We start from the raw sequence: 15681 nt of genomic DNA, 5'->3' as shown, positions 1-15681 counted from the left end.
ACATTTACTATAGGTTAGTTATTTAAATATGTCAAACTAAATGAAATACGAACAATCGGGTCTTGGGCGCAAATATTATTCAAATTCTACTACTCTGTCCATTAATTGTGATTGATGACATTTCAGATATTTGGTGAAGAATTAAAAGCCCTCCAACCATCTTGTTTATGATAGAATTTTAAGTTCAACCTTTTTTCGAACCCATCAAAAGTCCTACAACACCTTTGTCTTTGATACTCAAAAAGGGAAATGGCATTGCTGATGATGCTCTATCAAGTCGGCGGTATCTTCCTCATCTTTCTTTTCAATTCTCTTGTAAACTCTCATCATCTATGTGATCCCAAACAAAGCCTTGCCCTTTTGGAGTTCAAGAAAGCCTTTTCCTTGAATGAATCTGCATCAAGTAGTTGCAATGATGAGCTTAAGAAACAAGCTTATCCAAAGACAGAGACATGGAACCAAACCAAAGATTGCTGTTCATGGGATGGCGTGAAATGCGACGAGGAAGGAGAAGGTCATGTCGTGGGGCTTGACCTCAGCTGCAGTCGGCTTCTTGGAGTTCTTCATCCCAACAGCTCCCTTTTTTCCCTTTCTCACCTTCAAACCTTGAATCTTTCTCGTAACTCTATTTTATCTGAATTTTCACCCTCATTTGGAACGTTTAAAGACTTGAGGGCTTTGGATCTTTCCTGGTCTTACCTCATAGGAGATGTTCCAATAGAAATATCATACTTGTCTAAGCTTGTTTCTCTTGACCTATCCGGGAATTATCTCAGTTTCTCAGACATAGTTATGAATCAGCTTCTTCATAACCTAACTAATCTAAGGGATCTTGCACTTTCTCATGTATTCCTCCATGACATCACACCCACTTCTTTCATCAACATTTCTCTTTCTTTAGCTTCTCTTTCTCTTTCCTCATGTGGGTTGAGAGGGAATTTTCCACCATATATTTTCAGTCTTCCAAATTTGCGTGTGTTACAACTTGATTATAATTCTGAATTGAATGGGCTTTTGCCAATGTCTAATTGGAGTGAATCACTTCAAATCTTGAGTCTTAGTTCGACTAATTTTTCAGGAGAGATCCCTTATTCCATTGGTAATGCAAAGTCCTTGATATCTTTACACCTTTCATTCTCCAAATTCACTGGTGGACTTCCAAAATCAATAGGAAACCTTACACAACTCACTAACATTGATCTCTCTGTAAATAAGTTCAATGGTCAACTCCCCAATACATGGAACAAACTTCAAAAGCTAACTAATTTCAGAATTCATATGAATTCTTTCATGGGTCACCTACCCAATTCTCTTTTCAACCTCACCCACCTCTCCAACATGACATTTTCATCTAACTTATTTTCGGGTCATTTACCCACAAATGTTGATTCAGATGCACTTTCAAATCTTATTCATTTGGACTTGGAACGCAACTCACTCACTGGTCCCATTCCCTCTTGGCTGTATGCATTACCTCGTTTAAACTACTTGGATCTCTCTCATAATCATTTCTCTTCTTTGATGAGGGATTTCAAATCCAACTCCTTGGAGTTTCTTGATTTAAGTAACAACATCTTGCAAGGTGGAGTCTCTGATTCTATTTATAGGCAACTCAATCTTACATATTTAGCATTGGGGTCCAACAATCTGAGTGGGGTTTTGGATTTAGACATGTTGTTGAGAGTTCAAAGTATAACATGGTTAGACATTTCCAATAACAATCAACTTTTGATAGAGTCTACTAGTATTAGTTCCAAGAATCTTGTTCGAGTTGAAATGGGTTCTTGTAAATTGGGAAAATTTCCCTACTTTTTGAGATATCAGAAGAACTTGGACTATCTAGACCTTTCAAATACTCAAATTCATGGGAACATTCCCAAGTGGTTTTCTGAATTGGGTGCTTTGAGGCACCTTAATCTTTCTCATAACTTGTTGTCCTCAGGAATGCAGGTTCTCCTCAATTTGCCAAATTTGAAAAATCTCTATCTTGATTCTAACTTGTTCAATCTATCCTTTCCAAGGTTGCCATCATCAATATGCCAATTTAGTGCTTCAAATAATCAACTCAGTGGAAATATCCATCCTTCAATTTGCAAAGCCACCAACCTTAGTTTCCTGGATTTGTCAAATAATAGGTTGAATGGTGCAATCCCATCTTGTTTCTCTAACCTCACTTCTCTTATGTTGTTGGAATTGAAAAGGAATAATTTTTCTGGTTCTATTTCCATCCCACTACCATATATTTTAATCTATACTGCTTCAGAAAATCAGTTCAGTGGAGAAATCCCTTCTTCAATCTGCAATGCCATCTTCCTTGCTGTCCTTAGTCTATCCAACAATCACTTGAGTGGTACAATTCCGCCATGTCTAGCCAACGTGACTTCTCTTGCAGTGTTGGATTTGAAAAACAACCATTTTTCTGGTAACGTTCCAATGATCTTTCCAATAGGAAGTGAATTGAGAAGCCTTGATTTGAACGACAATCAAATACAAGGAGAATTGCCACAATCCTTGCTCAACTGCAAGAATCTTCAAGTCTTGGATCTTGGGAATAACATCATAACAGGTTACCTTTGATTATTGCTATGATAAATTTAATTTTTAATCCAAATTTTAATATTTTATTGGTTCTCTTACCAGGTCTGTTCCCCCATTGGCTAGAAGCTGCATCAAGTTTGCGAGTTCTTATCCTAAGATCCAATCGATTTTATGGTCCAATCAACAACTCCATGAACAAAGACTCTTTTCCAAATCTACGTATCATTGATTTATCTCGCAATCATTTCAGTGGGTTGCTGCCATCAAACTTATTCAAAAACATGAGAGCCATGAAGGAAGTTGAAGTGGGCAACCAAAAACCCAACTCTTCTTCGCTTGAATCTGACATACTCCCTTACTATAAGGACTCAGTGGTGGTATCAATAAAAGGGTCTGATCTAAATTTGGAAAGCATTCTATTGATATTCAAGGCTATTGATTTCTCAAGTAATGAATTCAGTGGAGAAATACCAGAGGTGATTGGGACGCTCTTGTCCTTGAAAGGTCTCAACTTTTCTCACAATAAGCTTAGAGGTAGGATTCCCCCAACTTTTGGGAATCTAAAAAATGTCGAATGGTTGGATCTTTGTTCAAATGAACTGTTGGGTGAAATTCCACCTCAGTTGGCTGCTCTTACATTTCTCTCCCGTTTGAACCTCTCACACAATCATCTTTCTGGGCCAATCCCTCAAGGGAATCAGTTTGCAACTTTTGAAAGTTCTTCGTATGATGGGAATCTTGGGCTTTGTGGGTTTCCTCTACCAAATTGCTACTCAGAAAAGGCCCATGAATCTCAAATGGCACATGAAGAAAGTGAGAGTTTGGACAAAGGGTTTTGGTTGAAAGTTGTGTTCATGGGATATGGATGTGGAATGGTGCTTGGAGTATTTGTTGGGTATCTTGTTTTTCGAATTGGAAAACCTTTATGGATCGTGGCAATGGTTGAAGGAAGAAGAGCTTCGAAGAAACAAAGGTAAGAAAAGAACTGAAATGGGGTATGTCTTTCATCTGTTGATATATATATTGTAGACATATTTCATAATTATGAATGAATGAAGCTATATTGTGAATTATGGGGATGGATTTGACATGACATTTATTGGATAGAAAAACATGCCTAATTTTTATGGTCGAAGAATATTATATAGTCTTTTATAAGGAAATAGAATATATAGTATTGATTATTGCACCCATCCCAAATCGACCCAATTCAAATTGTAACAACTCTGGATTTCTATTTAACATACATACCATAGACATTTTATGTAGAAACACTCCATTCAAAACTTTATAATAAAAACATAACCTTGATCTAACGCATTTTTTGAAGGCCTTTAAATAAAATAATAATAATAATAAAAAAAAACTGAAGATAACATAAGGTAAAAATGTCTTATACTATCTTATATGCTACTAAATAGAAAGGTAAACTAACCTATATTAACCTATAGTCTACTAAATTCAAAATGCAAATATACATGTGCCACGGCGAGCCATATAGGGGAGCCTTGTCTTTACAAAAAAAAAAAAAAAACATGCTTGAGTAGTTTAAGAAATACTCAGCAAGTGACTCCCTATCGGGGTTAGGTTCAAGTACATATAATCTTGAATGGGACATATCATATCAGTATATATTTTTACGACGACTATCTTGAACGGGTAATTGGATGTGTATTTATTATTCTACACACGTGCGAGTATAGAGCTACCATCCTGAGCCCCTTTTTTGGTCAGGCGAGCATTTTCTGGCAGCTGTTGATGTCGAACACCCATTAGGAATAACAATCGTCGTTGCAGCATTATGGTAAATATAATAATCGTTTTCCTACTTCATAATGTACGCGTCCGTACCATCGTAAAAGGAAAAGGGGTATCCCCCGATGCATGACGTCCCAATATTTTTCCTTTTTCATTATCATGTATGAGAGCCCCCTCTAACATGTTCCTTTATATCATATCATTTTATCATAGTTTTTCATGTGTGTATCGGGATTGTGCACTAAGCCAATTCCTCATTTGCATGTCAATCTACATATCATTTTATCATTCATGTCGAACATATGTCATATCATAAACTTATCATGTCTTCAAACATACCAGTTCATATCATGCACATGTCATACCGTATCATATATCATGGTAGTCACATAACATTCGCATATCCTATCACGAGTATGTCATCAAGCACATCTTAACTTAGCATGTCATAGTGTAGACATATCAATTCATCACATAAAGCATAATATTCACATATCATATCATGCACATAACATTTCATAACATTCTGAATATACAAGCATTAGCCACTCAAGCACATCAACACTTGTTTAAAAAAACTATTTTTAATTTCATAAATTATGTAAAAGTCAAATGGTTAATTTGACTTATTCTTTTGTGGAGATTAAAGGGGATCGGGAATAAATCTCGTCCACAAATATCTTTTGTCGGGAGACTATAAATACCCACAATATGTTAATTTAGATTCGTGGATGAATGTAATTCAGATCTCAAATTGAGACGTTTCCCTTAAAAATTCGAGCATCATATTTGTCATTTCTAAGTTTCAAGCAATTCTTGTGGTCGAATTGCACCCGAGCCATTCAATCAAGCATTGATCAAGTTCGATTGTGGAGTGACTCAATTTAGAACAAGGTTTCTAAATCTTGCTTCTAGATCTTCGATCATAAGAGGTAATCTAATTCTAGTCGTATCCCTTGGTTGATCCAAATTTCGTATAAAGAGGTGTTAATTACTTTGATTCAAGGGTTCTTGCTTCAACAAAAGCTTGGATTGTTGGGCTGAGAATTAGGGTTGCCTTGCCAATTTCGTATCAGAGCATAGGTTGCATCTTGAAAGAGGTTTTTAATAAATCCTTATCATTAGATCATTTGCACGTTTATTTGAAGATCAAATACATTTCAGTTCTCATTTTTCCCTAAAGCATATAAATCTGGAATTGTTGTGTTCGATCTTCACGACCATTCTCTTTGGAATTCATTTTTCAGTGTGCAATTATATTCAAAAATATCTTTGTCCCTTATTTAGTTGTTCATTTCTTGTTTTGTTTTATTGTTACTACATAATTACCTTGTCTTGATTGTCTTAAATAGCTCGCTACTATCAGAATTGCTTTATCCGTATTACCTACCTTGATCAGAAATCAGTCACTTTCCCAAATAGCCTACCTTTGTGTGTTAAACACGAGTGTTCCTGAGTGTAAAATCAGTGAGTTGACTGTGTGAGGTCCTAAGCATATAAAACTACTGTTTGTACAATTATGAACCAAGATGAGAAAAATGGCGGGGAGATCAATGATCTAGTTGAAGAAGTCCAGAAGAATGAGGAGAAACTGGAAGATGGTATTCATTTGGCACTTATTACAAGAAGACTTCTTAAAACTCAAGTTACGGAGAATGATGTTGATGATCAAAGAAACAACCTATTTCAAATGCGGTGTTTAGTCAAGGGGATTGCTTGTAGTTTTATCATTGACAGTGGAAGTTGCACCAATGTAGTAAGTACTATGTTGATCAAAAGGTTGCAAATTGCAACTCAAGATCATCCTGAACCTTACAAGCTCCAATGACTCAATGATAGTGGAACAATGAAGGTAATTTCCCAAGCTTTAATATCTTTTACTTTGGGAAAATATAAATATGAAGTTCTTTGTAATGTGTTACCAATGCATGCCGGAGACATTGCTTGGCCGACCATGGCAATTTGACAGGAGGGTTATGTATGATGGCTATTTGAATAGGTATTCTTTTGTAAAAGATGGTAGAAAAATCACTCTTGTATCTTTGAGTTCTGCAAATGTATTTGCTGATCAATTAAAGTGGGAGGAAAAAGAAAGAGTTAAAAGAAAAAGAAGGGTTGAATGAAAAAATAGAGAAAAATCAAAGAGAAAAAAAAAAAGAAGAATGAAAAAAGAGATCGAAATTAAAGAAAAAAGGAAGAGAGATAGTTATTTGGGTACAGTTGTAGAGGTGAGAAGGTTTTCACAAAGATCGATCTTTGTACTTACATACAATAGAGGATTTTTGGTCTCTAACTATAACAACTTGGCTTTGCCTAGTTTTTTCAATCTCTTTTACAGTAATTTGAAGACATGTTTCAAGATAAAGAAATACCTTCCATTAGAGGTACTGAACATAAAATACACTTCATTCCAAGGACTGTCATTCCTTATAAGCTAGCTTATCGAGTCAATCCAACTGAGACAAAAGAAATTCAAAGGCAAGTGGAGGAGCTCATGGAGAAAGGCTATGTACTAGAAAGTTTGAGTCCATGTTCTATATAAGACTTATTGGTGCCAAAGAAAGATGAAACTTGGCACATATGCATGGATAATAGAGTCATCAACAAAATTACGGTAAAGTATCGACATCCTATTCCTAGGCTAGACGATATGTTTGATTTATTGCATGATTCGTGCCTATTTATAAAGATTATTTTGAAATCTAAATATCATCAAATTAGAATGCATGTAGGAGATGAATGAAAAACAACTTTCGAAATTAAGTTTGGATTGTATGAATGACTTGTTATGCCTTTTAGGTTAACTAATGCTCCTAGTACACCTATGCACTTAATATATAATGTTTTGGAAAAATATATGAAAAAGCATGTTGTTTATATTGATGATATTATAATTTATTTGAAGATTTTGCTGGAACATGTGAAGCATGTTAAGTTAGTTTTGATTACACATAGAAAAGAGAAATTTAATTTTAATAAGTGTAACTTTTGCATGGAAAAAGTTCATGGCTTATAGTTGGTAAAAACAAAGTAGAAGGAGATAAAAATAAAGTTAAAGTCATTAGAGATTTGCTAACACCAAAAAGTGCAAGTAAAATCAGAAGTTTTTATGGGTTAGCTGTAAAAGATTTATAAATGATTTTAGTACCATAACTGCATCATTGAATAATTTAATGAAAAAGAGCTGAATAACTTAATGAAAAATAATGTTGTATTTAAATGGGGAGAAAGGCAAGAGAATGCATCCAATTTTCTTAGGAAGAAATGAAGCAAACCATTAAATCACATTAGCCATTCAAGCAATTTAACTTATTTTTAATTTCATAAATTATGTAAAAGTCAAATGGTCAATTTGACTTATTCTTTAGTGAAGATTAAAGGGGATCGGGAATAAATCCCGTCCACAAACGTTTTTTATCGGGCGACTATAAATACCCACAATATGTTATATAAAATTCAGATTTGTGGATGAATGTAATTCAGATCTCAAATTTAGACGTTTTCATTAAAAATTCGAGTATCATATTTGTCATTTCTAAGTTTCAAGCAATTCTTGTGGTCGAATTGCACCCGAGTCATTCAATCAAGTCTTGATCAAGTTCGACTGTGGAATGACTCAATTTAGAACAAGGTTTCTAAATCTTGCTTCTAGATCTTCGATAATAAGAGGTAATCTAATTCTAACCTTATTTCTTGGTTGATCCAAATTTCGAAGGTGTTAATTACTTTGATTCAAGCGTTCTTGCTTCAACAAAAGCTTAGATCGTTGGCTGAGGATTAGGATTGCTTTATCATCTACCTTAAACAAGGTCAAATTCAGGTTGGATAAGTGGAAAATGGACAAATTATCCTTTACCAGAGTTGAAGGACTGTGTCTTGAGCTGAGTCGGGCCGAAGCTGAGTCGACTAAACCATGTAAGCCAAAGGGGTGTCTGGCTGTAGGTGTGACACTTGGTGCAATGAGACACTGATGCGTGTGCAGGTCGAGTCGAGTTGGGTCAAGGCACGAGTTGTTACAGGTACGCGAGTCGCAGGCCTTGAGGTTGGGCTGCTGCAGGTTTTGGGCGAGGCAAATGGGACTCGGGTTATGGATGCTGACTACGGATGGGTACTATGGCGTGGGGTCGGTTTTGGACTGCAGGCGCGTGGAAACTGGGCCAAGGGCAAAATGATTCTCAGGAGGTTGGTTTTTGGATATTCAATCTAGATCCGACCTGAAGTCCACGAACTTTGTCTTCCTTACCCGATTCTTGCAAAAACATCGACGAATTTCTCTCTTTTCCCAAAGTCATTTCTGACATCTATTTCTCATCGTTCTTCCGTCTGAAATCTTGTCGTCTCTTCCCCCTTCTTGCTCACAACCTCCATGGTCCTCATACGTACCTATATGTGTAGCTCTTTTGTGTTAGAGTATATAAAACAAAAATTTGAGATCCGACCGCAACGAAGGAGGATTAGAATGTTTGTGATTGAGAACCCTGCCATGAGTGCACTAGGGAGCTTTGGCCGGTTATTCCTTAAGTATTTTGTTCGCAGGGCAATGTTTCTCTTCCTCTCACTGGAAAAACTCGACCTTTCTCGTTCTCTCTCTCTCTCTCTCTCTCTCTCTCTTGCTTGTTCCTTCTCTTTTTCTTTGAAGGTGATCTCCAGAGCATGGTTGAGGGTCGGTTATGTTGTGGGATTCAAGGGAAGCCCTCTTTCAGCATTGCTAGAGAATGGAAACGAGAATTTTGGCGCGGGTTTACAGTGACCTCGCAAAATTTTTTATTTTAATTTACAAGTCATTACGTTATATACCCCTAAAATGAACTTTTTCCCTGGAAAGTCTTGAATTTTGGTAATTTTCCCTTATCTCATCCTCCTACTTTCATGTGGCTTCCTCTGTTTCGTGGTTCGGTCAAAGTACTTTGAAAAAGCCAATATTCCTATTGCATAAGGCCTTTACTTCTCGGGCCAAGATTCTTACCATTTTTCTTCGTAGCTCAGGTTTTCTCAATATGAAGAGGTTTGTAATCTGTCACGTGTGTGGGGTGTGATAACTCTTTAAAAGTAGAGTCATATCAAGTCGTTTTGTATTTAATATGGCACTCGTATTCACCATTTTCTCATTATTTACCACATTTCTTCTACTTAGTGAGCATGAAATCGTTATTGCGGTCCAACATGAAAAAAATATGATTTGACATAAATCGATCTTAATTGTACATTTAATTAATTGAGTTATGTAGTAAAATTTCAGACATTTATGCTGAACCATGACGGAGTAGCAAATCTGGAAATAAATGGGGGATGACATGGAAATTTTAAATCCACATCAGCAGGTCTAGGTAGGTCATTGATTACCTAACGAGAAATATCCTATGTGGACAACTTATTCCTTTTCAACCCTAAGGGGGAACTCATGCTCAATATAAAACGAAAAGGAAGACCAAGAGGAGGGGAGCCACACTTTGGGAGAAAAATCGAATTACACAGCAGCAGCCTCTGCTGCAGTGAACTGGTGTGAAACCAGAGAAGAAGAAGAAAACTAAACCCTAATCCAGCAGCTGTTGACACCAGAAGGAAAAGGAGACCAAGAAGAATTGATTAGGGCAAAGAGGTGGACGTGAGAGCTCAAGAGGAGGGAACTTCCATTGACGAACAGCAACAAATCGGGATAACTTTCTATTTCCTTATTCTCTTTTCTTATTCCATCAATTTTACATGATGAAGATGTGAATTCTTCTGTTTAATTCAGTTTGTATGGAGAGCTAAACGTTATAGGGGAGGCGAGAGAGTTTTATATAGTTTAAGTATGTTGACGGTATTATTTTAGTTTATTAAAGAGTTGTTGTTAATGGTTTACATGTGTGTTTAATTAACTACTTTACATACATAGTTGTTCTCTTATTTGAGAGAAGAGAGGGAGCAATGAAATTCTTTTTAATACTCTCGTTTCATAGCAAGAGACTTGAAGGGTAATAGAAGGGTTAGGAATAATTTTTGCCTTGTTAATAGAAATTACAATTATTATGAAAATAATCACCATTCATGACCCTCGGAAGTGGGCTTGGGTTTTAGACAGCACTGGCACTCTGTTTTAGTTTTGTTTAAGTAGTTAAAATCACCAACACCCATTTGAATGTTACCGAAAAACTCACTTAATTTTCAGCGATTAAATTAACCAAAAGATAGGTTCCTGTGGAATCGATAATTTACTTATTATTTGCTATTTGTGATAGTGTATACTTGCACTTATTCTTGTGAATTTTACATCATTTTATTATATACATCCACAAGCGATCAAGGTTCGTCATGTATTTTCTAGAATACATCGTGTACGCTTGAGAGGGAGGGTGGTAGGGCAACTTATACACTACCGAACCGATTGCTCTAGGATTTTGAAAGGTTCAATAAATTGAGGACTTAGTTTGTCCTTACGTCCAAACCTCAGAACACCCCTCAAAGAAGCCACTCTGAAGAATACCATGTCCCCTACCTCGAATTTTAGTTCCTACGCCTTACATTGGCGTAGTTCTTTTGTCTACTTTGTGTGGTGCGCATCCTTGCTCTGATTTTCAGTATAGTCTCATTCGTAATATGGACTAACTCGGGTCCCATTAATTCTCGTTCGCCTACTTCTTCCCAGCATAGCGGAGATCTACATCATTATCTATATAACGTTTCAAACGATGACATCTTAATAGTTACTTGGAAGCTATTATTGTACGAGAATTTCATCAGATGTAGCTTGTTGTCCCAACTTCCAGTAAAGTCCATAACACATGCTCGTAGCATGTCTTCTAAAATTTAATTCAACTGCTGCTCTGTTTGACCATCCGTTTGGAGGTGGAAGCCAGTACTAAAGTAGGGCGAGTACCCAATGCTTTTTGGAGTTCACGTCAAAATGCCAACGTAAAGCGGGGGTCTCAGTCTGACTAATCGACACTGAAACTCTATGCAACCTCAAGATTTCCTTCACATAAAATTGAGCCCAATTGTCAATTGTATATGTCGCCTTGCCCGGTAGGAAATGTGCTAACTTTGTTAGTTTGTCGACAATTACCTTGATTATTGTAGGAAGTGTGCCAGGTAATCCCACTATGAAGTCCATAGTGATATTTTCTCACTTCCACTCTCGTATAATTAGAGGTTGCAATAATCCAGCTATTTTCTACCTAGAAGGTTTTACTTGTTCGCACAATTCCTCTATATCCTTGTTCATACTTCACCATCAGAAGTGCTATTTTAGGCCTTGGTACATCTTGGTACATCCTGAATGTATGGTGGAGAATCGCGAGTTGCGTGCTTCTGTCTATATATTATTTCTTAATTCTTCCTTCAATGGGACACATAGTCGTCCTTGACATAGTAGTCCACCATCTAATGACTTGGAAAAACTGTCCAATGGTCTCGTTGTTAGTTGACTCAATATCTTATTTAGATTGGGATCCTCTTATTGGGAGTCAATAATCCTTTGTTTGAGCGTGGATTGCGTTGTGAGTTGAGTCATTTGTGCTATGACTCCCTCAATTACTACAACTACATCTGCTCGCTCATAATCTACCTATTCTCATGACTCCCTAGTGATAGGGCTGATGAAAGTGTCATTTTACGACTTAGGGCATCTGCACCATGTTACCTTTTTAGGGTGGTACTGGACATCTATATCATAGTCCTTCACTAATTCCAACCAACTTCATTTTCTCGTGTTCAATTCTTTCCAGGTGAAGATGTATTTTAGGCTCTTGTGGTCAACGTAGATTTTGGTCTTTTCTCCATAAAGGTAGTGTGACCAAATCTTTAATGCGAACACCAACACGAAAATTTTTAGGACATGCATAAGATAGTTTTTCTCACTCTTTCAATTGGCGGGATAGGTATGCAACAAGCTTACAATGTTGCATTAGTACGCTCTCTAATCCCTTCTTGGAAGCATCATTGTAGATTACGTATCCACATGGGCTTCCTGCCATCGTGAGCACTCGTGTTAACACTAATATTTGTTTCAAGTCCTAGAAGCTGGTCTCACACTTCACTCCATACAAAAGGTACAACTTCAAAAGTAGCATGCTAGCCCCAGGAAACTCCATACCTCTATGACTGTAGTCGAGCGTTCCCATTAAGTGACAGCTTTTATCTTAGTGGGGTCCCCTGAAATCACATCTTTTGACACCATGTGTCCTAAGAATGAGATTTGTCAAAGCCAAAATTCACATTTGGAGAACTTGGCGTACAACTTGTTTCCCATCAAGATAGTTAAACTTTTCGGAGGTGTTCCTGGTGCTCTTGATTTGTCCTTGAGTATACTAGAATGTCGTCTATGAACACGATAACAAATGTGTCTAGACACTCCTTGAATATCTGATTTATTAACTCCATGCTAGGGCGTTGGTGAGGCCAAATTACATCACTGCAAACTCATAGTGGCCATATCTTGTTCAAAAGGTTGTATTCAGTATATCTACATTTTTAAGAAATAAATGATGAACACGGTCATTTTAATGAATTTGAAGCTTCCTAAAGTTCATCTTGAAGCTTCCTAAAGTTCATCTTTTGCCTTTAGCCTTTACTAGGAGTCGGGAGAACCATGTAAGTAACCATTTAAATTTTTAAGAAAGAAATAATGAATTTGAAGCTTCCTAAAGTTCATCTTGAAGCTTCCTAAAGTTCATCTTTTGCCTTTAGCCTTTACTAGGAGTCGGGAGAACCATGTAAGTAACCATTTAAATTTTTAAGAAAGAAATACCGGTAGGAATTGACTAGGACTTGAACATATGAACTTTAGCATATTTTAAGGATGAATTAAGTATGAGAAAACAATTAGCTAAGTCCTAAATTATGATTTAATGATGAATTAGTTAGAGCACATGTTTTAGGACTTCAGCTATGTAAAATTGATATGCATGTATGATGTGTGGATATGGATTGATTTGAATGCTTTGTTAGAACTATGGTATGCTATGATTTACCGTACTTTACTTGATTTGCATGTATGATGTGTGGATATGAGTTTATGATTTAATACCAACTATGCCCCTATAAGCATATTAGAAGGTTGGAATACCTATGTGTGCCCCAATTTATGTATGAACTAGACATTATGTGTCCAAGAGGTTATGTATGACCTATTAGCGAGCATTAGCCTATGTTTTACTTCCTTGGTCCTTGAACCACATTTAGAGTTCGTTATGATGACATGGTTGACTAGGTCTATGTAGGGACGGTTGGGAAGAAATATCTAATCGGGAACTCATCTTGACTAGTGAGGGTCTACTTAGTATATAGGTATGAAACGTCACCAACTTAAGATCGTGGCACATTAGAGGATACTACTAAGGTAGCTCAAGTTGAATCTAATAGGATACTGGTCTTGTACTATTCTAGTTTGGAATGGCGTAAGAATAGGGAGCATTGTTAGGTTTTATTAAGGGAGATTCCAACTAGCACTAAGATACTTAAAAAAGTTCTACTTGTGCCTACGAAAGAGTTGACCTCGCACTATTCTAGCTTGTAATGATGTAGCAAGATGGAGCATTGTTAGGTGCCACTAAGAGACCCAACTAGACCTTCGTAGTAGGCATGTATGGAGTTATAGGTAGATTGAGAGGTCCCCTATTGTGAGCGAAAACTGCTGCATACTTGTTGGATTACTTTTGAGCTTGAGACATATGAGAGTATCTGATAAGCGCCTACAATGCTGGAATTTGCAAAGCTAGAGGTGGATTTGCAAAATTAGATCATCCTTATATTTTACAACTAAGAAGGAAATCTTGTCAAAATCTTAACGATCTTTCTTTTTCAAATTCATTTTCAATGTGCAATTCTACCAAAAATTCCTTTATACCCCTTATTTGTTTGATCATTTCTTGTTTTATTTTGATGTTATTTCATAATTAGCTTATATTGATTGTCTTGAATAGCTCGCTACAATAAGAATTGTTTTATCCATGTATTAGCTTACCTTGATCATAATTCAGTCATTTTCCCAAATAGTCTACATGTGGAATAAACACGAGTGTTCCTGAGTGTAAAATCAGTGAGTTGAGTGTGTGAGATCCTAAGCATATAACTATTGTTTGTACAGTCATGAACCAAGGAAAATGGAGGGGAGATCAATGAGCTAATTGAATAAATCCATAAGATAGAGGAGGAATTGAAAGATGAGAATCATTTTACACTTATTACAAGAAGACTTCTTAAAACTCAAGATACTGAGAATAACGTTGATGATCAAAGAGACAACTTGTTCCACACGTGGTGTTTAGTCAAGGGGACTCCATGTAGTCTTGTCATTGATAGTAGAAGTTGCACCAATAGTAAGTACCATGTTGATCAAAAGGTTGCAAATTCCAACCCAACACCATACTAAACCTTACAAGCTTCAATGGCTCAATGATAGTGGTACAATGAAGGTAGTTTGTCAAGCTTTAATATCTTTTACTTTGAAAAACATAAATATGAAGTTATTTGTGACGTGTTACCAATGCTTGTTGGATACATATTGCTTGGTCGATCTTGCCAATTTGATAGGAAGGTCATGTATGATGGTTATTTGAATAGGTATTCTTTTATAAAATATGGTAGAAAAGTTATTCTTGTACCTTTTAGTTCTGCAAATGTATTTGCTAATCTAAAGTTTGAGGGAAATAAAAAAGAGTTTGAGGAAAAAAATGGAAAGAAAGGCAAGAATTGAGGGAAAAAATAGAGAAAAAATCAAAGAGAAAAAAATTGTGAAAAGAAAATGAAAAAAGAGATGTAATTGAAAAAGAAAGGGAGAGAGTTATTTGGCTAGAATTGGAGAGGTGAGAAGAGAAGGGCAATGTTTTTCCAAAATATCATCTTTGTACAAGAAAGGATGTTCAATCTCTAACTATAACAACTCGGTTTTGCCTAGTGTATTTCAATCTCTTTTATAGGAATTTGAACATAAAATAGACTGTTAGGTTATGAAGCCGGATACTTATGTATAGCTTGGTCAACGGTTATATCCGGTAAAGCTATATTTAGTAAAGCTATATATAGTAAAGCTATATATGGTAAAGCTATATCCGGTAAAGCTATATATGGTAAATAGCTATATATAGTAGATGGCTAAATCTGGTAAAGCTATATATAGTAAACTATACCATATATATATCTGATCCGGTAGAGCTTTGAAGATGTACTTTCTATTCTCTGTACTCTCTCTTGTTGTACATGCCTGAAATCATCAAATAAAAAATTCTTTTAGCCAGAGTTCTCCTTGCAATTTTCTCTATCCTTTTCTTTGTGTTCATCTAGATCGAGTGTGTGCGTTGTTGTGCGATCCTAACAACTGGTATCAGAGCTAATGACTGATATCGATCCTAACAACTGGTATCAGAGCTAACGACTGATATCGATCCTAACAACTGGTATCAGAGC

General features: G+C 36.3%; 1 protein-coding gene across 1 annotated transcript; it reads left to right on the top strand.

The window, feature by feature from the left end:
- Window positions 1–211: 211 nt before the first annotated feature.
- On the top strand, window positions 212–3611 carry LOC111456563 (receptor-like protein 12). Its single transcript, XM_023098483.1, has 2 exons — window positions 212–2566; window positions 2641–3611. Exons 1-2 carry the CDS (start codon window positions 250–252, stop codon window positions 3513–3515), a joined length of 3192 nt encoding a protein of 1063 aa, XP_022954251.1. The 5' UTR covers window positions 212–249; the 3' UTR covers window positions 3516–3611.
- Window positions 3612–15681: the final 12070 nt, after the last annotated feature.

The sequence above is a fragment of the Cucurbita moschata genome, unplaced genomic scaffold (genome assembly GCF_002738365.1).
Source record: "Cucurbita moschata cultivar Rifu unplaced genomic scaffold, Cmos_1.0 Cmo_Scf00018, whole genome shotgun sequence".
Classification (NCBI taxonomy): Eukaryota; Viridiplantae; Streptophyta; class Magnoliopsida; order Cucurbitales; family Cucurbitaceae; genus Cucurbita; species Cucurbita moschata.
The sequence above is the reverse complement of the archived record's forward strand: the minus strand, read 5'-3'. Positions and strand labels throughout refer to the sequence as shown.

Bases quoted from the DNA above. Each gene is read 5' to 3' on its own strand.
- LOC111456563 (XM_023098483.1), top strand. From the start codon at position 250: ATGGCATTGCTGATGATGCTCTATCAAGTCGGCGGTATCTTCCTCATC. The intron at 2,567-2,640 runs GTTACCTTTGAT...TTCTCTTACCAG, and splicing joins TGGGAATAACATCATAACAG to GTCTGTTCCCCCATTGGCTA.